The following is a 27,269-nucleotide window of genomic DNA, read 5'->3' on the forward strand; positions in this document are numbered from 1 at the left end:
TGAAAGAATTTAAATAAAGGGATACCCATAATTATAAATAATGTGTATCTGGGAGAACTCAAGGGTGGGAAGTGTGGTTGAGCTTCATAAGAGAGACGAGAAGCAGAAACTGCGAAGTCAGAACACTGACTGGACCTACTTCTCCAGAGGGTATTGTCTTTTGACCCTGCTTCTCTATGCATCTCTGTTTCGGGGTGAACCTTCTTGTTTCCAAGTACAAAAACCTCCATTAGGGCTATACTCCTGGATTTTGGTTCATGAATTTGGGGAAGGGACCAAGCACTCATAGTTCAACTGTTTCCCCTCGCATTTTCCCCTCCATCTACATGCAGCAGCCTCTGGCTATTCAGGGTTGTCTACGAAAAGTCTCTCTCATTATGTGTTCAGCATTGCCACACTAAACCATGTTTATCTGCAAAAAGCTCATGCGTTACTCCTCCTCTGCCATAACCTCATGAATCCCTTAATTGGTTTGCAAGTGAGGCAAGGAAAGAGGAGGCTACTTATTGGGCCCCCTCAAACTCCAACATGTAGTCAGATAGGGTTACCCAGTCATGGTGTCACCCCCACTTCCCAGATCAAGAATTAACAGAGCCTCTGGATGTTATTCTTAAGTATTTTTTAGATTCTGACTAACCTAACGAGTCAGTCCACCGTGGGTCCAATCAGCTCTGCCAGGGGCCTGGAACCATGTGGTACAAACAGAGAGGAGGAGAGTAGTCAGAGAGAAAGAACCAAGGGGCTAAGCAGATACCTCAAGGTTTTTCTATTATAGGCAGGCGTTGTCATCTGCTTTTCACCAGTGGAGAAATTGCATCTTAGGGAGAAGACAGTCTCACAGCTAATATCAGAGCTAAAAGTCATACTGAGGTCTGATTGACTCTAAAGGTTATATTCCTAACATAGTTATAAGATCTCAGAAGCTGCCCTGAGCTGGCATTCTCTAGTTGGCATTGAATAGAATACCTGGCATCGTGTAAACTATCCCATCGTGTAAAGTATCCCAGTAATACTAATAAGAAATCAGAGTTAAGATTTTACCTTTTCATTTTTTTTTATTTTAAAAATGAGATGGGGTCTCACTATATTGCCCAGTCTGGTCTTGAACTCCTGAGCTCAAGGAGTCCTCCCACCTTGACCTCCCAAAGTGCTGGGATTACAGGCATGAGCCACCGTGCCTGGCCTTACCTTCTCATTTTCAGTGACATCATCTTTTCCTTTCTCCTTCTGAACTACCCTAGAAATACGAGCTGCAAAGATTAATAAAAAGAATACTAGGCTGGGCGTGGTGGCTCATGCCTGTAAGCCAGGAGAGGCTGAGGCAGGAAGATCACTTGAGTCAGGAGTTTGAGACCAGCCTGGCCAACATAATGAAACCCCGTCTCTACTAAAAATACAAAAATTAGCCAGGCATGATAGCAGGCACCTGTAGTCCCAGATACTTGGGGGGCTGAGGCTTAAACCCAGGAGGCGGAGGTTGCAGTAAGCTGAGATCGCACCATTGCACTCCAGCCTGGGTGATAACAGAGAAACTCAGTCTCAAAAAAAAAAAAAGTATACTGTACTTGGTCCCAGAAAGTTTCCACTTACAAGTTCCATGTCCTTAAAACGCACAGATTTAACCTTAAGCTCTTTGATCATCATTCAGTTTTTTCTTTTATTTAGCCTATATAGATGTATGTATGTATGTATGTATGTGTGTATATGTATATGTTAATGTAATATTAAGCATGTTTTATATACTTATACATATTATACATAAGTATAACATATGTATATGTTAATGTAATATATAAAGCATATGCATTACAAATATTTTATACTTATACATGTGTATTATATATAAGTATAATATATGTATATATTATATACTTATACATGTTTAATACATATTACATTAACATGCATATACTTATATAAGTATGTAATTCATATGCTTAATATATTACATTAACATATATAAATCTATAATACATATGTTTAATATATAAATGCCTAAGACATATACACCATACCATATAATATGTTATGTATTAATATGTAATACATGTTTTATTATTATATCAACAGATATATTGGATATCTATAACATATTAAGTAATTAAAAATAAAACAAATCCTACCAGATGCTTATCTTCTAAAGTGAGAAATGCAAATTAAAAGTAACTATACCGAAATAATGTTTTTCTGCTCTCAGATCTCCAAATGTCCAAATGTTCTGCAACACATGTGGGTGAGGCCAAGGGGAAACAGGTGCACTTAAACACTGTGGATGGGAATATGAAGTAGTACAATCCCAATGAAAGCAATTTGCCAAAACTTATTAAACCACAAACTTGGCCGGGCGCAGTGGCTTATGTCTGTAATCCCAGCATTTTGGGAGGCTGAGGCAGGCGGTTCATCTGAGGTCGGGAGTTCGCGACCAGCCTGACCAACATGGAGAAACCCAGTCTCTACTAAAAACACAAAATTAGCTGGGCATGGTGGTGCATGCCTATAATCCCAGCTACTCAGGAAGGCTGAGGCAGGCGAATCACTTGAACCTGGGAAGTGGAGGTTGCAGTGAGCCAAGATCATGCCATTGTACTCCAGCCTGGGCAACAAGAGTGAAACTCTGTCTCAGAAACAAAAAACAAAAAAAAAACCCCACAAACTCAAGGCTGGGTGTAGTGGCTCACGCCTATAATCCTAGTACTTTGGGAAGCTAAGGCAGGCAGATCACCTGAGGTCAGAAGTTCAAGACCAGCCTGGCCAACATGGCAAAGCCTCATCTCTACTAAAAATACAAAAATTAACCACGCGTGGTGGCACATGCCTTTAATCCCAGATACTTGGGAGGCTGAGGCAGGAGAATCGCTTGAACCTGGGAGGCAGAGGTTGCAGTGAACCAAGATTATGCCTGGATGACAAAGCGAGACTCTGTCTCAAAAATAATAATTTGGGCCGGGCGCGGTGGCTCAAGCCTGTAATCCCAGCACTTTGGGAGGCCGAGATGGGCGGATCACGAGGTCAGGAGATCGAGACCATCCTGGTGAACACGGTGAAACCCCGTCTCTAATAAAAAATACAAAAAACTAGCCGGGCGAGGTGGCGGGCGCCTGTAGTCCCAGCTACTCGGGAGGCTGAGGCAGGAGAATGGCGTAAACCCGGGAGGCGGAGCTTGCAGTGAGTTGAGATCCGGCCACTGCACCCCAGCCTGGGCGACAGAGCGAGACTCCGTCTCAAAAACAAAAACAAAAAATTTGAAATACAAACTCGTAGACAATTTGTACCAGCAATTAGGTTTCCAGGAAATTATGCTTCAAGTGTTCTCACACTCATAATATCATCTGTATATGATTGTTATTGTGGCATTGTTTATGATAGCAAAAGATTAAAAACAATTTAAATGGCCATCAGCAGAGGCCTAGATCATCTATAAAGTGGAACTCTGGGCATCAGTGACAGAGAATGAGGAAGCTCTCTAAGTTCTGAAACGGAAAACTACCAAAATGTAACAGTGCGTGGAAAAAGCAAGGTGCAGAACAGTGTGTAGAGTATGCGTATGTGTAAAAATTATATACATAAGTATTAGCAATACTAATAGTACTAGTAATTACTTATTTGCTAATATATGCAAATACAGTATATTATACTGTAATAGTATTCATTATAATGGTATAGTATGTGTATATATGTTTGTGTATATGTATATGTATATAAAATCTTGTATAGGCATTAAAAAAATCTCTGAGGAAAAAAACTGAAATCAAGAAGTTCCTTTAAAAAGAAAAATGTGGGTTGGGAAGCCAGGCAAATGGGGACATGGATGGGAATAAAACTTTTGACAGAATATCTTTTGAGAATTTTGAACCAACATGAATGTATAAGCTATTCAAAAATTGAAATAAATATATGCATTTGTAAATATATGCATTGTCATTTGTAAAACGACAACAGTGCAGTGAATGTTAGGAAGGAGAAGCCCAGGGTCCCACAGGAACAAGTAACTTAGTCTGCAGGGCCTAGGGAAACTCTCTGATGAAGTCGCTTTTAAACTGAGACTGGAAGAATAAATAGGCAAAGAGGAAAGTGGATGAAGAATGGCTGACCAGCAAAAGGGACCCCACTTACAAAAACCCTGAGCAGGTAAAGAGCTTCACAGTCAAGGAGTAAAAACATACACAGTATGGCCAGAACACAGAAAACCAGGGGAAAGGGAGATGCAGGAAGGAGTAGCCAAAGCTGAAAGCAAAGTGAGGGCCAAATCGTGCAGGCTACGTGAAAAATATCTGGACTTGCTCCTAAGGGCAATGGGAAGCCATTGAAGGAGTTTAAGCGGGAAAGTGATGGGATCAAGGTTATGTTTTAAATGGATTGCTCTGGAGCCTATGAGGAGAAATGACTGGAGGAAGCAAGATTGGATGTTGACAACTCATATATCTGACAAACTACTCTGGAAAACTGTCTGGCAGTTTCTTATAAAGTTAAACATACATCTACCCTATGACCTAGCAATTTCATTCTTCGGTATTTATCCAAGTTAAATGAAAACATATGTTCACAAAATATTTGTACAAAATTTCTTATAGCAGTTGTATTCATAGTAGCAAAAATGATGTAGGAAAAAGCCACTAAATTTCTACCAAAAAATGAATTAATAAGCAAATTGTGGTGTATTTCTACAATGGAATACCACTCAGCAATACAATGGAAGGAATTCCTCATACACACAACATGAGTGAGTCTTAAATCCATGAAAAAAAAAGCACAGATATGTACATACTGTATGATTCCAATGATATAAAATGAAATCAATGTACAGAAAAATAGTCCCTAGTAATAGAAATCAGAAAGTAGTTGCCTATGGGAAGGAGACATTGACTGGAAAGAAAAAAACAAAGAATTATTCTGGGGTGACGGAAATATTGTATCTCTTTTTGCACATGGTAGTTACCCAGTGTATACAATTGTCCAAACTCATCAAAGCAAAACAGCTGGACTTGTGCTTTTTATTATCCCAAGCTCAAGCGACCCATTCACCTTGGCCTCCCAAAGTGCTGGGATTACAGCATGAGCCACCATTCCCAGCATGCTTTTTATTATCTATTAAGTATACTTCAAGTTTTAAAAAAGAGTGGACCTTGAGGAAGATAGGAGGCAACTGTAATAATCCAGAGAAAGGTGATGGCAGCCTGGTCCCCTATTACTGAGGACCAAATAAAATAACATGTATAAGAGGGCAAATAATAAATCTTCATGCAAACCATGAAGCTCTATGCGAACTGTGAACCTTTGTGTGAAAGTGAGGACCGAGTCTAACTTAAACCCCATCAAATTTTGGAGGTGATGGGGACTTCCAAAATTGCCCCCGAGGCAGTCCCATTGTTGGCAATGAAGGACTTGGGGGCGATTAATCATGATCATCTGGTTGGTTTGTCACAGTTTGGCAGGAAGTGGGACCAATGACTGCTGAGAGTCATCAGAATACTTGACCTTGGGGGCAAAAGGCGGGGGAGGGGCAGGAGCTGCTTTTGCCAGAAGTCGTTTTCTACTGAAAACTGGGCTTTCCCAAACAAGAAGTGTATTCAGCTGCTGGGCTGGCGTCTTGAATTTATTTTTTTGTATAATTAGGGTTTGAAGGATACAGCAAAAAAGGAAGCAGACTGTCAGTTCCTGATGCAGGGGCCATCACCATCAGTGACACGGCCACCCAGCCTTCAGAAGAGTTTGCTGGGGGCTGAGAGTGTGTGGGAAATACACGGGGGCTGCTTGCAAGCATCTGCCTCTGAGTGCAGACAGGTTTGGAGAAACAGCTGTGTGGAAATCAGGCAAAAGTCATCTGAAGAACTGTTCACTCACCATTTAACTGAATTCAACTTTGTTTCCATGCCATTTTTTTTCAGTGTTAATAAATCTCTGATTATTTGCTTTAATTTAATGTTGATTTTGTTTTCTCAAAACTACTTGGAATGAGCAGACACAGCTGGATCCTCCCTATTTACCCCAGTGGATGCTAAATGCCCTGGTGAAGAGGAGACACCCCTGCACAAAGCAGAGCTGCGGATTCTCTGACCTCCTTGAAGACCCTCTTCTGAGCTGCAGTGGACATTTGTCATATTTTTATTAATGGGTGTCTGTCATAAAATCTCCCTCTGTAAGGGTTGGTCACTGTTGTGGCTTCTCTAGATGTAAGGTTGGACTCACCTTCCATACCAAAAGTGCACAAAATCACACTCACACTCTCTGGTTCACACATAAACACTCACTCATAGAACCCTGGCACAATCTGAGGGTCAGTAATTGACTTTGGCTCAGCACACCAAGTGGTCTTGCCCTGAAGTGTGAATCTCAGGGAAGCAATACAAAAACAGGCAGGGGGTGGGTGGCTATCTCTGGAGACAGCTGGAGGTCGTCCTTTCAAAAGCAGGCTGGCTGGCATGCTGACCAAACTACTCCTGCCAAGGTGCCATTGCCGTGGTTCCTTTGGCTTGACTCTCCCCTAATTTCTACTCATTTCTAAGGTTAATTCTCTTTATTCTCCAATACCCACTCCAATACATTTCCTTCCATTTGTGTTCTCCAGAGTCTGTTTTTATTGCTGACACCTAAGACAGTGCATAATCATAAGCCAGTGTGATTTCATTTCCTACTTGAAGCCTTTAAAGAAAATGCTCTCAAGCAGTATCTCAGACACTCAAATCAAAGGTGTTACTTGTGTGGCAATGGAAAGACACCTGAGCGGGTAGGCATGGGAATAGAGGAAGAGGAATAGAAAAGAGGAAGGGAAAAGAGAAAGTACTGCACATTTCATACCTACTATAGTCTAGGACTGAGGATACAGCAATGATCAACATAGGCAGAGGCTCTAACAGATGCCAGGAGCCAGCTAGGCATTTGTCTGGCTACCTTATGATAACATCATAGGGAGGGAGGTGCTCCCATATCCCAAGTGGGAAGAGTGTGGCTCAGTGAGGCTGAGAAACTTGTCCTGGGCCACACAGCAGATGATTATTGGAGCTGGAATCGGAACCAGATCTCATTCCTAACCACATCTGCCCTTTCCACTACATAAATTTGCTAGACAATGGTGGGTAAACCGCGCACCTTTTTTTCTTTTCATATTTTGATTTCACTGTTGTAGCCATGATTTGGAATGAGCCCACCTGAGCCTAATGATGTAACAAGATCACTGGATTATATATGTACTTACTTTAAAAACACAAGGTAGAAAACTTTACTGAGTCCATGAAAAGAAAAGCTGGAGGCACGTCAAAGCCTGTTTTGATTTAAGTGGAATAGATCCAGCTTGAGTGTAAATTCGAGACTGTGTTTGCTTGTGTCACACTCTATTTTTCAAATTACTTTCATATGTCCCGTTTCATTTATTTCCCCCAGTTCTAGATGGGAAAACTGAGGCCTGGGACTTGAAATAACAGATGTATGTTTGCATAGCAAATTATGAGAGCCAAAACTCAAACCCATTCTGTCTCACCGTACCTCACTGCTTCTTTCAGCACACAATAATTATTCTTGTACCAAGTAAGTGTAACAAAGTGACTTGGATCGATTCGTTCTGATGATTTGAGTTAGCTCCTGGGATCATTTGGGTAAATATTAGGCCCACATCTCTTTCCAAACATATTCCATCTCTCTCCCTCTTCAGTTTATTTCTTAACTTTTTTCTATATTTTCACCTCTCCTCCCTCATCATACCTCCCTTCCTTTCTCTGTTAAACTCCTCCCCTTCTCTTCTTTCCTCCCTTCCTCTCATCCTCTCACCCACAAAAACATTTGTTTGTCTTACATAGGGATAGTGTCATGTGACTGGGTGGCTGAAATGAGAAGTATCTTTTAAGCTCCTGGAAGCAGAATATTTTCTTATGGATTTTTTATTGTTTGGATTGTTTTGCCAGGCTAATGAAAAAAGACTCCGAGGTCCCCTTATCTCAGGCCAACTAGAGGATGCCTTCAAGTTTTTGTTTTTCTTCCCAAGCTGGTTCCTTACAAATGCATCCAGAAGGTCATTCCCAGGTCCCCAAGATAGTGGTGGGTAATCAATCACATCCAGGACATCAGCATTACAGCAGATAAGCTCATGCATGGGAGGATTTGGGAAAGGAGAAAGGGGAGCCTAAACTGTCCCTGAACCATGTGCTCCAGCAAAGGCAAGCTGAGGGATTACTTTTTCTAGGACTTCACTGGGACAGCCACAAGTATATTCTAGCTCCAATGACCATTCTTCCCTTTTGATTTTTGACTCAAAACAAATAAAAATACACATACATAAAATGCTTAAACATTTCCTATATAATCTGATAATTGCAATTCAGCAAGCAATAAAGATTGTGTGATTGTGTTTAATAGCTCCAAGGGCTGGGTCCACACAGGGCCCCCAGGCAATAACTAATCCCTCTGAAACAAACAGAGAGGACAACTCCAGACCTGGCTTTGCCAAGGACACGATTTGTAAGCTTATTTAAGTCACCTAATTTCTCTAGGCCTCAGAGTCCTCAACTATAAAATAATGAGCTAGTTTATTATTATTTTTTAGCTAGTTTATTATTTCAACCAACGATTATTAAACATCCACTTTGTGTCACGCTTTGTGCAAGAAGCTGGAAATATTTTTAAAGTATAGACACAGTATCTGTTCTCAGAGGGTCTCAATGTTTAATGGGGGAAAAAATGCATCATAAGAGAAAAGTGCTGTGGAAGGGCAAAGGTAAAAACAACTCAGCCTAGGAGCTTATCTTTAGGTTTCTTCCCAACCCCAAAGTCTACGTGCTTGGCATTTTTTGTCTGTTCATTTTGTTTTGGTTGTCTTTTCACATGGATGTATGTTATTTCATTCTTTCTTGACTAGTTGTTTTCAAATCATTGTTGTCATTGTCAACATTACCAATTACCAAATACATATTGTTTAATTACCCCAACAACTCTAAAAGTTAGACATTATAATCACTATTTTTTATACAATAACACTGAAGCCCAGAGAGTTAAGTAACTTACCCAAGCTCACATAGCTAGGAAGTTACAGAACTGGGATCGGAGTTGACCCCCATCAACTCCAAAGTACATGCTCTTTCTACTACTTGGTGCTGCCTCAGGTATATGTAGCCACTTAGGACAAACAACACCATTTGCAGGAGCCAGTGTGAAATAAAAATATGAGGCCCTTTGTTCAAATATTATTGAAAATTTCAAGACAGCAACAGCAAAGCATTAAACAAAGCACAAGGCCTGTCTAAGCACAGGGCTCTGAATGACTGCCCATGTTGCACACTAGGAATCCAGCCCTGCCAGCCACAATTCAGTTTGCAGTGGCATCTCCCACTGAAGCAGAAAAGCTTCATAGCAAGTTGCAGGCCCAGATCACAGTCGCAGAATGTTTCAGTGATCATGCTTCACATGTAGGATTTCTGGCATTACCCAGAGAGTTCATTGTGAACCACCTGGCAGGATTTGGGTGCTCTCTGTGGTAGCTTTTTCAGAGTAGCCCTGGCACCTAACCTAAAGAATATTAATATCATTTCTGGAAATGCCAATTACTTTTTTTTTGAGATGGAGTTTTGCTCTTATCACCAGGCTAGAGTGCAATGGCACAATCTGTTCACCACAACCTCTGCTTCCCAAGTTCAAGTGATTCTCCTGCCTCAGCCTTCTGAGTAGCTGGGATTACAGGCATGTGCCACCATAGCCGGCTAATTCTGTATTTTTAGTAGAGAAGAGGTTTCTCCATGTTGGTCAGGCTGGTCTTGAACTCCTGACCTCAGGTGATCCACCTGCCTTGGCCTCCCAAAGTGCTGGGATTACAGGCATGAACCACTCTGCCCGGCCAGCCAATTACTTTTTTTAGTGTGGGGAAAGCTATATAGTTTTGAGCTGAAAGAGTTTTGCTCGGTGCAATGGTTCATGCCTGTAATCCCAGTATTTTGGGAGGCTGAGGCAGGAGGATGGCCTGAGCCCAAGAGTTTGAGACCAGCCTGGGAAACAGAGACCCCTGTCTCTACAAAAAAAATACAAAATATCAGCCAGGCATGGTGGTATGTGCCTGTAGTGCGAAGCTGAGCTGGGAGCATCACTTGAGCCTGGGAGGTTGAGACTACAGTGAGCCATGATCATGCCACTGCATTCCAGCCTGGGTGACAGAATGAAAAAAGAAAAAAAAAAAAAAAACAGTTCTGGTCATACCCTCACACCCTTACTCTTACATTCTTACATTTAGAACATGAGGAGGGGGAACATTAATGCTGCATAAATGGAACATGTCCAAAAGCCTCTTGGGATGCAAGCCTCTTTTTAAATTGCAAACTGGGACCAGTACGTGTGCCCTAATAGAGGGCAGTAGGAAAAAAAGCAACAAGAGCTTTGCAGCTGCTAGATTACAAACTTCTCTACTGAGGCACTAACTCTTATTAAGGTGTTAGCTCCTACTGACCCAGCAGAGGTTGAGTAAAGATTGTCATTTTGGTCAGTGATTCTTAACCAGTGGTATTTAATCTTTTGAGATCGCAGACCCCTTCTTTGAAAAGTATGAACCATCTCCCCAGAAAAAAAGACAGGTATATGTAAAATATTCTTGTGTTCAATTGTAGACTCTCTACCATAGCCCTAGATTTTTAAAAACCGTATTTTAAAGCATGGCTCCCCTAATTATATAATTGTCAGAGGCGTTTGAACCACAGCAACTCCATCTTGAGTAGGGGCTGGGTAAAATAAGGCTGAGACCTACTGGGCTGCATTCCCAGATGGTTAAGGCATTCTAAGTCACAGGATGAGATAGGAGGTCAGCACAAGATACAGACCATCAAGACCTTGCTGATAAAACAGGTTGCAGTAAAGAAGCCAGCTGAAACCCACCAAAACCAAGATGGCCATGAGAGTGACCTCTGGTTGTCCTCACTGCTACAGTCCCACCAGCACCATGACAGTTTGCAAATGTCATGGCAATGTCAGGAAGTTATCCTATATGGTCTAAAAGGGGAGGCATGAATAATCCACCCCTCGTTTAGCATATAATCAAGAAATAACCATAAAAATAGGCAACCAGAAGCCTTCTGTCAGTGGAGTAGCCATTCTTTTATTCCTTTACTTTCTTTATAAACTTGCTTTTACTTTATGGACTCCCCCACAGTTCTTTCTTGCGTGAGATCCAAGAACCCTCTCTTGGGGTCTGGATCCAGACCCCTTTCTGGTAACAGAATCTTCCAATGTTAGAACTAGACAGAAACTTAGAGATTATTTTTGTGAAAGCACCTTATTCCTAGTGGTGTGAAAGCTGAGGTCATTTGGGATAATAAATGGTTCTGCACATTTTCAAAGAGCTAGTCCTCTCATTGTCAACGCTACCTTGAACTAGTTGTCCCACTCCTAATTTGCTCCTGTCAAGACACTGCAGCCAAATGGAACAATCCAGTGCCACAAAAGGCTGCTGCTAGGATGTCAGTGAACATTTGTGGAGCACCTGAACCAGCCAGGGTATTGGGCGCAAGAACAGCTCTTGTCTTTGAGAAGCTCAAACACATCTAGAGGAGAAACAAACAAGAACAATATAATGTAACATAACACATGCAATTATAGATGTTTGAACTAGGTTCAGAGGTGCCCTAACAGAAGGTGCTACAGGCTCTGCTTGATTGGATCATGCGAAGCTCCCAGAAGAGGAAATGCATATGCAGGGACTTGAAGAAGAGGAGGAAACACTTATGCAGGGACTTGAAGAATGAGCAGAAGGGCCATGGAGGGGAAGAGTCTCCTGGCTGAGGAGTCTAGCATGCACAAGCAGAGAAGGCTGAAACAGCCTGAGGACAGGAGGAGCTAGAAGTGGCTGGGATTGGCTAGAGCATAGGGTGTGTCCGAGGAGGAGGAGTGATGTGGCTGGAAGAGAGGGGAAGAGCCAGACCTGAGGGTCTTGGATATCACTCTGAGGGGTTTGGACACAAAAAAGAATATCAACCAATGTGATGGATTAAGGAACTCCTTCCTAGGGGTGGTGCAAGGAGGCCAGATAGTCATCTGTCCTAGATGAGCTTCTCAGGGGTTGGGGGTGGGGGCTGGGTGGGGCTGGAGTGAGGGCAGCCTCTCTGAGATCCCTATCGCCTCTCTCTTTAAAAATCAGCCACTGCCAAACACTAGAGAACCTAAGAAGGCCCCTGTAAAGCATTCAGAAATGACAGGCAGTCAGCCTAGAGCACTCCTTTAACAAGTCAATAAGACATACACAGCAGAAAAGGACCACACTTCTCCATTAAAAGATAGCCAAATGGGAGAAGGCTTTCTCAAAAATACAGGGAAATTTCTCACTTGATGTATTGATGTTTTTCCTCTGCAGAGCTTCACATTTTTCATTCATTCTTAAAATTGAGCCAGTTTAGCCCTAGGAGGTGGGCAGGCTCTGAGGAATCATCAATCAAGAGAAGAGAACAACATCGCCAGAAACACGTAAGGGAAATGTTTCCATGTCACTACTTCTCAGGATTCCTGGGCATTAAGGGTACTTAAGAAGTGCTTGTAAGGAGTGTGTTTTCTCCCAAGCAAATGCATAAACAAAAAATCCTAATTACAGGGACACTGCATTGAGTCTGTCCTAAAGCTGTTCTGCCTGTATTCACCACTAGGTGTCATTAGAGCCCTCTTTTAAAAGAAACAAAGCTTCAAAAAACACCTCAAGAGAATAATTTTTCCAGTGTTCCTATTTCTCAGTTAAAAAATATGTGTGTGTATATATATATTTTTTAACATGAGTAAAAATTGCAAATGTTCAGGACTTAGCTCTCGAGTGGCTACTAAGGATTATGATTCCTCAGACTACCTGCAAATATCATTAGTCCTACAGAATCACAACAAATACATTTTTATTGAAATATCTATGGTAAATATACATCTTACAGGAAATTCCATTGCGTTTACACTATTTATTTAATAGAAATAATCTCTGAGATTATTTGCATTTATTTCTGAAGGAGGATGTTTTTCCTTCCTCAGAATAAGTTCAGGAAATGGGTGAAATGTTCAGGAAGTTAGCTAAATGCTGATGTAAATCCAAAAGGAAGGTCTGTTGTTGTTTCTTTCTTTTTTTTTTTTTTTTTGGGGGGGGGGGTGGAGGGACACACAAAAAAGCTAGGAAGTGGTTCTCTCATTCACTTATGGAAAATGTTATACTGAATTTCTGATTTAAAAGGAAGAGGATTAGAAAAAATGTGTGGGCCCATGATATCATTTTCTGTAGAACTAGTTAGGCAATCCACAGTAGCTAGCAAAGGAAACTGTGTCAAGAAACAAAATCTACATGGGAGACATGACTTGGATTCAGTTTGTCCTAACTTAAACCTTTACAATGAAATTTGAATCAGCTACTCTAAGAAGTAAGTCGTGTTAGAAAACTCTGAGTCCTGAAGAGCTGGTGGGGCCTCTTAGCACTACATAAACAACTAAATGCTACCCTCTCCTCCCAAGGACCCTGTCCCCTCCACTAACAGTGTCATGCTGACCCTCGGACTGCAAGGGGGAGTCTGAATGCAGTGAAACTCAAGATCTCCGGGGTACTTGGTCAGTGTTGCAAGCTGCTGTGGCCTTTGGCGTTATTTATCTTTAGTTTGCAACGTAGGGGTGTGCTGTATCAGGTGTGCAGAGCAAACAAACTCCTTGCCTCTGAAACACTGGCATTTTAGAAAGCAAAGATTCGGCTCATTGACCAGAGCTACAGGGGACACAATTTGTTGTGGCTTCTCTGAAAATCACCCCCTCTTTTCCATCTCTCTGCTACCACCTTCATTCAGGCCTTCATGGTTTCTCATCCAAACCGGTCTTCCTGCCTCCTGCCTGCCTTCTTCCCAGCCCGCAGTGCACACAGCACACAGAGCAAGCTATGTAAAAACACCAACAGGGACATGAGCCTTCCTTGCTTTCAAACTTTTGCCGACTCCCCTGTGCTGAGCGCAGGAGAGAATACGGATGGCCTCCAAGGCCTTTCATAACTTGGCCTCAGCCCACCTTCCCTCCTACTCCAAGAATCTCAGGCTCCAGTTACACTGAGCCACTCACTGCCCTGCACCTCCTGCCAGGCAACTCTCTGCCAAGTTTATTCACCCATTTATCCTTTTCACTCTGGATAAATGAGGACTGATCATGTACTGTACTTCTTTTTAACTTCTATAGAGCAATCTCTTTGTATTTATACAATTATGACTTAACAGTAGTAAGAGAAGGTTCAGAGGGCACAAGGTAACACACCTACATAAACAACCCTACTGGGTGCAAATATTGTAAATCAACATATGCCTAGAAAAGGTGGTCAGATGCTGAATTCTGACTATATACTTCCGATGGCACATAATGAGTAAGTTTCAATTTTTATAGTTTTAACATTCTGAATTCTGGGGGTGGTTTTGATGAGCAGACCAAGTTTTAAAAGAGTTATGGTCTTTGGGATCCTCACTTCTTTCTCTTCTTCCCTGCACCTTCCCTACATGTTTACATCAGCAGATGTGTCCTTTGAGGGGTGAAATGGTGAGACGACAGCAGTTTAGGAACTGTTTGCCCATTACACTGGGTACTCAGAAACTGTAAGACCTAGGGACTTAGGAAGAAATAACATAGTAAGTGTGATAGGACTAGTAGCATTGATCATTTGTGGGGAGGAGTGTAGAGGGAGGCACGTAGTGTGCCGCAGCGAACTTCCAGAGGGAAAGGTTGTGTCTTATTTATCTGTGTCCCCTACGGTGCCTTCCCAGGACAGTGGCTGGCACATGATGGACCCTCATTCAGCTATTCAACAAATATTTACTAAGCAGTAGAGGATTTGTTTTTCCAGGTTTAGAGTTTTAAGCTTGTTAATAGCAGCTGAATTCTTTCTCTGTTTTGTCATCTGCACTTTTGGACTCCAAGTTGGACTTCATATTTCATAGTTTTTAAAAATCACTCCCTTTCCCTTCCCTAGCCCATTCCAGTGTTCTATATACAGTAGACTTTCAGCAAATATTTAAAAGAGACAACTTACAATAGGCAACACGGTGGGGTAGTCGATCATTCCCTAACCTATCTTTGAGGCTAGAGAATTTTCTCTGAGGCTAGTGCCGTAGCATCTTCCCAGAAAGTCCTGCCAACCTGATGGCTCTTGTTGTCACCTTTGGTTTCCTTCCTATGGTGGCCACATTTGTCACCAAAGCCCTTCAGTTTCTCCACCTAACAATATTAAAACCCTCCCTTCCTGCCCTCCTTCCTTACTCCATTTCTTCTTTCCTCCCTCCCTTCCTTCCTTATACACATTTTGATACTTGTGCCCTGTGCCAGGCAGTGTGCCAAGCTCTGACGGTACATAGACAATTTTAGGTGCTCAAAGTCACACTCAGGGAGCTCAGTTTAGTAAGAAATGGATGCATGCACAGACCTTGCAATCACAGTGCAAGGAAGGCTCCCAGAGTTGAATGCACAGAGGCTTAAACCTACCTATCAATAAAAGGAAAGGGAAGCAGGAAGTGGCAAGCAGGAGGGTCGGGGATGTCTTCCCAGGAAAGATGACACAAGGCTTTAAAAAGGACAGGCATAACCTAGTTAAAGAAAGATGGAAAGGACATTCCAGGCAAAAGGAATCAACACATATGCAAAGGCAAAGGGGTGAGAGGAAAATGATGAAACCAGGACAGGCTTTTCTGTGACTTATCTATTCCATCTCATTGCTTTATATTCTACCCATTTACCTCATATCAAGTGGAATGATGCAACCCCAGGCATTTCAGGAAATTTACATAGCCAATCATTTAATCTCTTAAAGAGAAAGGCATTGATAATGCAGGCTTTCCATGAGATTAAGCACGTTCTTGGGTGAAAACAGAATTGGTTGCTTATAGGAAACCAGGTGGAAAGCTGATGAAAATCAGGCAGTGGATGGAAAAATGCAGTACATTTGATTTTCTATTCCCTTTCCCTGGTAATTTGAGAAGTTGGAATCCTTTGCCATGAGGGTAAATAAATCTATGGGCCCTCTTAGCCTAAAGATGAAATAGACTGAAGGAAAAAAACAGGGTAATTCTAAGAATTTCATGTGAGGCCAAGGTCCATTTTGAAAGTCTTTTGGACTAAACTTTTGCAGGTCCAACACATTTTCAAGATATTTAGTGGGATCCTCCCAGTCCTATGATACCAGCTTGCATTGTGAAGGAAAACGAAGGACAGAATAAAGCCCTTCTCCCAGTCTGGTTTATTTTTGTACACGGAACCTCTGAAAACAGGAGGCCAAGGCTGACCTCTTTAGTCAAGAGTCAGCTCAACTTTAAAATTATAATTGCATGTGAAAGCTAAAATGGGAAAGAGAAAAAATCAGTTCTCAAGACCGAAATGCTAAAAACCCTTGGGTCACATTCCAGTTAGGGTCCTGGCCATGCACACAGAGCTCCCATTGGGGGAAGGTGGGCAAGAGACCAGTCAAGACCAATTCAAACCATAGAATGTTGGGCATCATGGCATTTACTCTAGAGGTGTCCAGTTTACAGATAAAGAAATGTACTATAGTGATTATGCTATATAATCTTTTAAAAACTAGAAGCTTACAGTCAGATCTCATTATTGAGAAAAGTGCCAAAGAATCTACCCACTCCAAGTGAACTATTTGCAGTAAAGAAATCAGAGGAGGTTGGGTGCAGTGGCTTACACCTGTAATCCCAGCACTTTGGGAGGCTGAGGCAGGTGGATCACCTGAGGTCAGGAGTTCAAGACCAGCCTGGCTAACATGGTGAAACTCCGTCTCCACAAAAATACAAAAATTAGTCAGGCATGATGGCAGGTGCCTGTAATCCCAGCTACTCAGGAGGCTGAGGCAGGAGAATCACTTGAACCAGGGAGACAGAGGTTGCAGTGAGCTGAGAACTAGTCATTGAACCATTGCACTCCAGCCTGGGTGACAGAGCAAGACTCCATCTTTAAAAAAAAAAAAAAAAGAAAGAAATCAGAGGGATAGAGTCTGTATTAGTTTCCTTGGGCTGCTATAACAAATTATCACAAACTGGGTGACTAAAGACAACAGGAATTTATCATTTATTTGGGACAGGGTCTTGCTGCAATGCCCAGGCTTGAGTGCAATGGCGTGATCTCGGTTCATTGCAACCGCTGCCTCCCAGGTTCAAGCGATTCTCCTGCCTCAGCCTCCCAAGTAGCTGGGACTACAAGTGCACATCACCATGCCTGACTAATTTTTGTATTTTTGGTAGAGACGGGGTTTCACCATATTGGCCAGGCTGGTCTCAAACTCCTGACCTCAAGTGATCTGCCTGCCTGGACCTCTGAAAATGCTGGGATTACAGGCGTGAGTCACTGCACCTCGCCCATAGGTATTTATTCTTATACAGTTCTAGAGGTTAGAAAGCCAAGATCAAGGTTGTTTTCTTCTGCAGGATCCAAGGAGGAATCTTCCCTGCCTGTCTCCTGGCTGGTGATTGCCAGCAATCGGTGTTTCTTGCTTGGCCCATAGCTGCATAACTCCAATCTCTGTGTCAGCCTTCCCATGGCATTCTCCTCTCTGTGTCTGTGTCCAAATTTCCCTTTTTTTATAAGGATACTAGATATGAGATTAGAACCCACCCTAATCTAGTAAGTATGAACTCATTTTTGACTTTATTTAATCTGCAAAGACCCTATTTCCTAATAACGTCATGTTCACAGGTATCTGGGGTTAAGATTAGGGGGACACCATGCCCATAGGAGTATAAAACAAAAACAAAATAAATCCCTGTATAAAATAAAAATACAACCAAAACCCTGAACTGGGCATGGGAAGACCTGCTAACCAACCTTCTCCAACCCCTTTGGGCTGTCCTCGCCCTCTCTACGTCTTGGTTTCTCCACTCTAAAGGAAGGTCATCAGGCCTGCCCTACTGACTTCAGAAATGCCAGGAGAATAAAATGAAATCATGTAAATGAAAGTATTTTCTATTCAGAAAATGTTTCTTTAAGTGCAAGGAATTAAGAATTCATTCCAGATTGTGTTGACTTTCCTTAACTTCATAACTACTTAATGAAGAGGTAATGGAAAGAGAAACACAGCCCTACTGGGAAAACCATTTAAATTACATACTTGCCTTCGTTTAAGGTTTGAGGTAAGTGTCCAGTAGCAATCTGCAGATAAGGAGAGTAGTATTGCAGATCCTTGTTCAATGGGCTTTTTACTCGCACCAAAACAGGGTGGTATTCAAGCGAAGCTAAATGGTGGCAAGCAATTTAAAAGCAAACCAAGAGGCCTAAGGTTCACATCTGGGACATCAGCAGACGGTGATGGCTCTCCTTCTCTCTGTCTGTGTGGTCTATAATATTACTGGCTCCCATAACAATATCCTCATAGTAGCTTTGAATTTGCTTTGTCTGATGACTTTTCTGGATATGGCGACACAGACCACACAATTTATAAAATTAGCTAAAAAAGCCACTTTCCTGATTGACAAATGTGGCATATGCCCATGTATATTACACAAACAGAACCACTGTGTAGCCAGAAAAAAAAAAAAATCTGAAGAAAAAAAAAAGCCCCCTTTCCTTTCCCTTTTTTAAGAGGCCAAAAGTTCTAGCAATGATGGGAAAACTCTTTTTTAGGCCATCAGATTAAGTCAGTGGGGCTTGGAAGGCAAAGATAGCCACATGCATTGAAAATGCCAGAAAAAGAGGTGTCATTGGGATAACAACTTGAGAACTATAGTTATATCCAAAGCATCATGTGACCTACTTGAGTGTTACTGATGCCCATATTAGTAATCAATTCTGTTGACCTTGGACTGTGGGGGTTTGCTGACCCAGGAGAAATCTCACAGGGGAAAAAGAGCCCCAGCAAAAAAGAAAGAGGCCCTCAGAAAGCAGTTTCCAATCTGCCCTGCAAACTGAATCCTCTATTTGTCACTGCTGGGTGTATATGCTTCCTAGTGGCTGTCATATACTTTCAGAAATATGCCAAGTCACACACAAGCTAACAAACAAAACTTTATTTTCCTTTAATACAAAAATTAAATAGCAAGGGGTTTTCTTTGTACAGTGATAAATTAGAAATTTACAGTACAGACATCGAAGCAGACATACTTTTGTACATCCTTAAAAGCAGGGTCCATTTCCTTTGAAATTTAGCAATTCATTCAGGGCATGTGTAGCAGGAAGTTTGCCTGGTACCTCTTTGTCAAACATCTGAAAGTCCCCCAGATTGGCTTCAAGGTTCCTGGAGCTGTGGGGTGGCATGAGGATCCAAGAAAGGCCACAGAGCATCCAGCCCAACAGCTGCACACAGCAGGGGGAGTCACATGTTATCTTTTTGCAGATTACACCTAATATTTAATCAACCTTTCTTACAAAGAACCCAAGGGGCCTTCATTTTTTTGACCTTTTCAAGCCTCACAACATCCCTGTGAGGTAGACAAAATTCAGAAACACCTCCGTGCCTCGCAGGGAGAGATCTAGAAAGCAGCTTACCCCTCCCAAAGCCCACAGCCAAGTCAGGGCCCCAGCCTACTTGTACAATTTGAAAACTTTCACAACCTGGGAGAGAAGATGGACCCAACCTTTGTGGGACAGAGTGGCTCTTGCCCCTCTTTCCAGAAGCCTTCTAGGATGACAGTGGTCATGTACTGAATATTGTAGGAGAGCAAGGAGGTATAAAAGCTTTGAGGACATGGCTCATACAGGACCCCAAAAAGGTCCTCTACAAATTGCCTGGGTAAATTCTGGAAATTGGCTAATGCAAATAAGAGAAAAAAGGTAGCAGAAACAGAAACAGGCTACTATCAGGGCAACTGAGCTTGCCAAGGGGAACAGGCATGTCGGGGCATCTATAAGTCATTTGTCTCCTGGTACTGTCAAGTGTGTAATCACTGCACAAGTGCATGGCAAGAGACAGCAACAGAAAGCTCTATGTAGGCTAGAGTGAAATGAAATCCATTATGTAGGGCTCTAGTATCTGATCCTTGGTAGGAGCAAAATGCTCTCTAAGTAGTTTCCAAGATCTATGACCTAACCCTGGAGGAATAGTGATAACTCAGGTCATTTGCAAGACATAATACAAACCCAGATGGGAACTCAAATAAAATAAAGGAACCAATAGGATTTTCAGAGTCCAGTGACTCGACATGATTGACTGGAATAGCAACTCTCTCCAGTGTCCTCCATCACAGAACAAAATACAAGATGTAAACTGATTTTAAGAGGTTCCTTCCAGGCCAGGTGTGGTGGCTCACACCTGTAATCCCAGCACTTTAGGAGGCCGAGGCGGACAGATCATGAGGTCAGGAGTTCGAGACCAGCCTGGCCAACACAGTAAAACCCCATCTCTACTAAAAATACAAAAAGTAGCTGGGCGTGGTGGCAGACACCTGTAGTCCCAGCTACTCGGGAGGCTGTGGCAGGAGAATCGCTTGAACCTGGGAGGCAGAGGTTGCAGTGAGCCAAGATTGTGCCATTGCACCCCAGCCTGGGCAAAAGAACAAGACTCTGTGTCAAACAAACAAACAAAAAAGAGGTTCCTTTGACAGTCTGTGCTCTGTGGCTCCCTTCCCTAACTGCAGCTGTGGCCACCTCACCAGAAATCAAATATTGTACCGGCCTGGTGAAATCCCTGAGTCTGTTCCTCTAGGGCTGAGACTGCTGAGCTCATCTTTGTGTCCTCAGGTCCCAGCTTGGTTCTCAACACAATAAGCATTTAATTCAGTGACCATGAGGATGCGGGGAGCCAGAGAATATAGAGCTAAAGGTGCTGAACAGAATCTAAAATCAGAGTCTAGACACACGAGCTTCCCAGAACCTGAGTTTGGGGAGTGCAGGTGAGAGAGTGACCTGGGAGAGGAAAATCAGAGAGCATCTCTGAAATTAAATTCTCTAGTTTCAGGCCCAAGTAAGTTGCCAGTTCAGAAATAGTCTCAGCGATCAGGAAGTGGGTCTCCATAAAGGAAAGAGGATATGAATCAACCAAGAAGATCAAGCAGATGGTTCTGGCCAGCACCATTCTACTCCCATGTTTCCCTGCCCTGAGGTTTGGCCTATATAAGCAGGAGAAAGGAGTCTACCAGAAAGGACGCTGGATGGAGGTGCCATTGCATCATGTTTAATCTCTGGAGGCCAAGGGATTTCTGAGGAAGCTACAATCATACCTATTTACTGCAGGTTTCATAGAAAAAAAACAATGCTCACCTTCTCTCTAGCAAGATGCTGTCCTCAAACACACCCATACAAGTCACATGGAACTCCCCAAGCCCTGAATTGCCGGCAAAGCCAAAGCAGATGTGTGGGCCCATGTCCTTGTGGACTACTCTTATAGTCTTCCTAAGGGATTTCTCCAGAGATTGTCATGAAGCAGAGCTGATGCTTTCTGTTAAAACCACCTGTAACTGACTTAGAAGGAATCCTGGGAAAAGGATGAGAGATGTGTTAAAGGCAGAGAGACCCAGGCTGGGTGTGGTGGCTCACACAGGCAGAGATTTACGGAATGGAGACAGTGAAACAGATGGGAATTCCAGAGGTCCCTGCTCCTTTCCCAGAGGAACAGTAAAGTTCAGCAGACCTGGGTGCGTCCCCACCCTAGATCAGTTAGAAGAACAGAGATTATCTATTTCAGGGCTTTACATACAGTTGGCACTCAATAAACACAACAATAACTGATATTTTTAACAAATACCGATTTAAGAAGTGATGGAGTTGATTGAAGGTCACTGGTAACTGACTCCTCAGCCACAAAGTTCTTTTCCTGAAACCATGAACACTCTCCATTGTCTGCAATGTGAAAGGAGAGGCCTATAACCCTGTAGCATTGCTAAGACTACTAATCCAAATGGCCACTTCTGATCAAATACACTTTGCCCTGAAAAGGTAAGAGATTTGTGGAAAACACATGTCAAAACCCAAAACATTGTCAAAACACTAGCTCCAGAACTCAAAACTCAGAAATCAGGTGCCCAGATTCACCCAAGTGCTCTTTTATTGTTATTATTTAGTCATTGACAAGCATTGATCACCTACTCCACGCCTGGCTTTCTGTTAGATGCTGCCTTGGTCACACAATCACTGACACGTTACAAAGAAAACTGCATTACAAACCTCTATACTCTAACAGTAAGACCAGTCCCCTACCGCCTGGTCTTCCTTCCCCTGCCTGGGCCAGAGTCCCTGCACAACTCCCAAGACACCAGAACAGAGCGTGAGTAAGGGCAGGCTCTGCCCCTGGGTGCGTGCTCCAGGGCCCTGGACAGTTATGGGAACTGTCTACAAGCAGCACAGGGAGTTCACATTTTATATTTCATAGGCAATGGAGTATCAGATGGAGTTAAAATGGTTCTTCCGGGGATCAATTCTCATGCTCCTGGAGCCTGACCCAGAGTCTAGCCAAGGTACTCAGACTGGGCACAGCAGCAGGGGCCACCTGTGCCCACTTAGCTTCAGTCTCAAAAGCCAAGACTTTGCCTTCCAAAACATACGATGGACCTTACATGCATCTTGATGTCAGAGAGCTCAAGAACCACACAAAAACGAAAAGGAAAGAAGAAAGGGAAATGTCAGACTATGGGCATAAGGCTCAAACCACATTTTTAAAACAGAGGAAATGCTTATTTCCAGAATTTGACCACCTATTTGGAATTCTGAGTCCCTGGAAATGTTTTTTTCAATCACACAAAGTGTGATTTAAAAAAAAAAAAAAAAGAGCTTCCCTTCCTATTTTTTTAAAGGCATGAATTAATAAATAAGTCATTGCAAAGCAGTTGCTGAAGCAGACAGGTATGAGTTACAAGGAGTGCAACCTGTGACATAGTCAACAATTTGTCCCCAAGATCTCATGATTAGAAGGCCTAAGGCAAGGTAAGAGAAAGGCCAGTTACAGTTTTAAGAGAAGTGCAATTTTCAAGCGGCTGCTAGGGGATACCCCCTCATGAAGAACGTATAGCATAAATTTTAAAAGCTTTGGATACCTCTGCTAAAGGCAATTAAGACCTGGGCTATTAGAGTTTGCAGTTCATTTCATATGGTCTACACTTTATTCCCCACTAACCAATCAAGCTTCTGGCTGGCATTCTGGAGATTCATTAAGCACCATATAAATACTCCAGGCCACACTGCCTCCAATGAAATCTTACAAGGAGCCTTTGCCAATTACTAGGAAACAATTATGCACCAAGTAGTTGGATTAGCTGTCCTCAGTTCCCTTTATAAAACTGAAAAAGTCTCCATTGTCGTTAGTAGACCAGACTCTGATAACATTCTTATGCTTTAAAAAATAAAAAATAAAAAATTTAAAAAGGCACTATCATTCTGAGAATGCAAGTTGAAGTTGACCCTAGTTTTAAAGTCAGTTGAGTATACTATGTCATGGTCCAAGAATGTGCTTTTAATTCTAATTGACACACACAAATTACACAGCTAATCTGTGCGAATGCAAAGTTGCCAAGAAAGTTAACATTTCAGCTCTTCCAGACTGGCGTCTGCATAGATGCAATCACACAAGTAAAATATATTAAGTCCCCACCACTCAATGCAATAGGTCTCTGGGGTCGGTCAGGTAAGTCAACTTAGTAAATCTCATTTTCCTTTGAATTAAGTGATTGTCAAAAAGTGAATCATCCTTCCTTTTCCCCTCTTTAAGCATGCTGCAGTGCAAAAATTCCTATAAAAATACCTTTTTTTTGAGTCATTAATATAAAATGAAGAAAACAGCAGCAGCCCAGAAGAGAGATGTTGAAATTTAAGAGAGGAAGAGAGAGAAGAAAAATCCACTGGATACCTTATGTGTGTGAGTACAGTACATTTGTTTGTTCAGACAACTCTGTTTTATGACAAAGGCACTGAAAGATTCTAACACCACCTCTTGGGAGTGCAATCCACAAAGTTCTAAACAGCAGACAGTGCACCACAGAAGATGTTTATGTTACATCAGCCAAACTATAAAACTCTTGTAACACTTCTCTGAACCCAGCGTTTCCAGTGTTTATAGATTGCGTTGCTATCTGAAAGACCCAGTTAGTATTTAAAATTGTAAAGGGTTAAAAAAGTTAATCTTTCTCCCTGCAAGTTACCAACTCACAGCTCAAATCCCACCCTGCAGGGGAAAACAGTATCGCCCTGGACTTCCTGGACTCTAGGCAGGACCTCCACGCTCCAAGCTGCAACCTGCTAAAGTGATCAACGTTTTTGATTTTTCACAGCTTTGAAAGCCTCTAACTGGCTGTTCCATTTTGGATCATTCCAAAGTCTGCAGCAAAATCATTGTTTTTTTGATGCTGGGGTTGGGGTGGGGTCTCTTAATTGTTGCTAGTTTGTTCAAACTGAGATTCACTGCATAAAACTTTTAGTAGAATTTCCTCCAAAATGCTGGCATTCCCTGCTTCAAAATGAAGAAAGCGTGGAGGCTGACTAGCCTTACACCACAGTCTCATTGCCTTTCCCAGGCTTCACCCAACCATTTCCTCTTTTCTCTCTCTTTACCTTTCCAGAATTCACCAATCTGTTGGAACACTTCTGCCACGTGTGAAGAGTTTTGGCAGACCAAATCCACATGCCTGAAGTGATGCCCACCAGCAAAGACATAAAAATTTTCAACATTTCAACAGCCATGTTGGAATCATCTGCAGAATACCGAAAGAGTGCCCAGTTGGAGATTTCATAAAAGTAACAGGCAATCACACACGTTGCAGGAACTGTGTACAGTACTGAGAACACCCCGATCTTGACCATCAGTCTTTCTAACTTGTCTGTCTTTGTCCCATCCTTTTGAAGATTTGACCGAATTTTGAACAAGGCCACCAAACCTGCAGCAATGAACAAAGTTCCAATCACCAAATAAGTAAAGAGGGGAGCCACCACGAACCCGGTGAGCGCATCGAGATTTTGGTTTCCAACATAGCACAGGCCAGTCAGTTCATCTGCATCCACCAGTCTCATAATCAAGATGACAATGGTTTTCACTGCGGGGATGGCCCAGGCTGCAATGTGGAAATAAGAGCTGTGCATTTCAATGGCTTCATGGCCCCATTTGAGTCCTGCTGCCAAAAACCAAGTGAGTGTCAGAATAACCCACCAAATGGAGCTGGCCATTCCAAAAAAGTACATCAGCAAGAAAATTATTGCACATCCTGTGTTCTTAAGTCCTTCTTGGATGAGAACAGGTTCTGCTGCCTCTTCAAAATCACAGGATATCCTTTCCCGGCCTACAGTCAGCCTGACAATATAAGCAATGCTATAAATATTATAGCACATACTGAGAAATATGATGGGGCGCTCAGGGTAGGAAAACCTAGAAGAATCGATCAGGAAGGTCAGTACTGTGAAGGCAGTGGAAATGAAGCACAGGCTGGCCCACACAGCCATCCAGATATCGGTGAACTCCTTGGCTGAGCGGCTGTATAAGCCAGCATCATAGCCACATTTGAGAACACAGTTCAGGCTCCTTTTCACCCAGATGTACTGATCAGAATTGGTTCCCACAGAGTGACACTCTTCCCCAGGCTGGATGGGGGTTTTGTGAGGTAAGGGCACCTCTTCATCACCTGGCCCTTCCATGCACATGTGGTTGTGGTCGTTCTGTGGTGGGAATTTGCTGCAGTTCAGACTCTCTGGCCAGGCAAATCCAAATTCCTTCAGGACGGGTTCACAGCGTCTCTTGACTGAAAGGCACATGCCGCCGCACGGGCCAATGGGGATGTTGATCTTCTCTGTGCACATTGGCACATAAACAGAACAAAGGAAGAACTGGAAAAGTAACAAAATGAACAAAAAAAAAAAAAAACACAAAAAAAACAATGACTTGGAAGTTTGACCAAATGCTCCCACAAAGCTGAGTTGAATGCTTCCAGGCAATGTACGTATCTACTTTTAAACCAACCTATGGGGAGTCTGTCTGTTTACTCTGACCTCAAACAAGGATGCCTGATAATCCATCACTTACACACTTTTCTTAGTTTGGCTCTAGTAATCCTTTCCAGAGGAATGTACACAAATAAATAAATAAAATAAATAGGGTGTGAAGAATTGCATAAGCCCTCTTTGCACAACACTTGAAATAAATTTAAAAAAACTGGCTTTCAATCTCCTTCCATTTTAGATACTATTTGAAAAAGCTAAAGAAACTAATATGACTCAGGTGGTTTATTTTTATCCCCATTTCTTTATCATTTTAAAAATAAAAGTTTAAAAAAATGTAGATCCTGTTAGTATTCTCTTCTCCCTACTTTACCCCTTAAAAATTTGTTTAAACTAGTCCCATACTGAAACAAAAAATGGCCCAACTGAGACACTGTTAGATTCAAGGATGGGATGCAGATTGAGGTCTCTGGTCACTAGGGATTTGTTTGGCCAGGTTTCCTCAATGAATAATAATGAAGCACAATAGGAAAATGTAAATGTTAAGTCGCTGAAACTGCAATACCAGCAGGGGAGAGTCCAGTTGCTGTCCTCAATTCCTCCAGCATTGATAAACAGTCTGCTTGGCTCCTTACAGATGTTGTCTATGAAGTCTAGAGTTACAAGTAACTATTTTCCAGCATGTAAAGGGATCCAGTCTTGTCCTTCAAAACAGCTTGGCCACTTTCCCCAGGATACATGTAATTAAAAATATATATCCCTGCAAAAGCTGTTTCTCCAACAAATTACCACTGATGTCAGGATATGTGCTGTTTCCAAACTGAGAGCTGGAGGATCATTTCTTAAGCTTTTATAACCTAGTTCTAAAATTCTGGAACTTCCAAAGGGATATTTCAGCAGCAACAGGTCTAATCCCGACCATCTTTCCAAAACCACAAACCAAGTTTTAAAATGACCTATGTAAAAACATGCACCTAGTAAGTAAGCTATATGTCTGTTTCTTATCTCTCAGAAGTTACAGCCAGAACCACAGATTTCTTTTTTTTTTTTTGGATATGGAGTTTTGCTGTTGTCGCCCAGGCTAGAGTGCAATAGCATAATCTTGGCTCACTGCAACCTCCACCTCCCAGGTTCAAGAGATTCTCCTGCCTCAGCCTCCTGAGTAGCTGGGATTACAGGTGAGCACCACCACGCCCGGCTAATTTTTGTACTTTAAGTAGAGACAGGATTTCACCATGTTGGTCAGGCTGGTCTCGAACTCCTGACCTCGTGATCCACCTGCCTCGGCCTCCCAAAGTGCTGGGATTACAGGCGTGAGCCACCGCGCCCGGCCAGAAACCAGATTTCTGAAGCCTGGACAACTAACGTGTACTTTTTCCCACAACTTCTCTGTTTTCTAAATTTCTAAAAATCATCCAGCCTCAACAACCCAAACATAACCAATGTTAACACTTTAAAAATTTTCCTTTCAGTTTTTTATTACC

The 27,269-nt window shown here is 42.3% G+C and overlaps 1 protein-coding gene across 3 annotated transcripts in view; it reads right to left on the reverse strand.

Annotated features, from left to right (window-relative positions):
* LOC105468880 (frizzled class receptor 4) overlaps positions 1-27,269 on the reverse strand; it is a 45,342-nt gene that overhangs the window by 15,917 nt on the left and 2,156 nt on the right. For 2 of the 3 annotated variants that reach the window (XM_011719367.3, XM_011719366.2), the window contains one exon: positions 18,930-25,674. In XM_011719367.3, the coding sequence (XP_011717669.1) occupies positions 24,346-25,674 (1,329 nt within the window). In that variant the 3' untranslated portion in view covers positions 18,930-24,345. Of the gene's footprint in view, positions 1-18,929; positions 25,675-27,269 lie in introns of those variants that run through there. The other variant, XM_071075403.1, reaches the window with a different exon arrangement.

The sequence above is a fragment of the Macaca nemestrina genome, chromosome 12 (genome assembly GCF_043159975.1).
Source record: "Macaca nemestrina isolate mMacNem1 chromosome 12, mMacNem.hap1, whole genome shotgun sequence".
Lineage (NCBI taxonomy): Eukaryota > Metazoa > Chordata > Mammalia > Primates > Cercopithecidae > Macaca > Macaca nemestrina.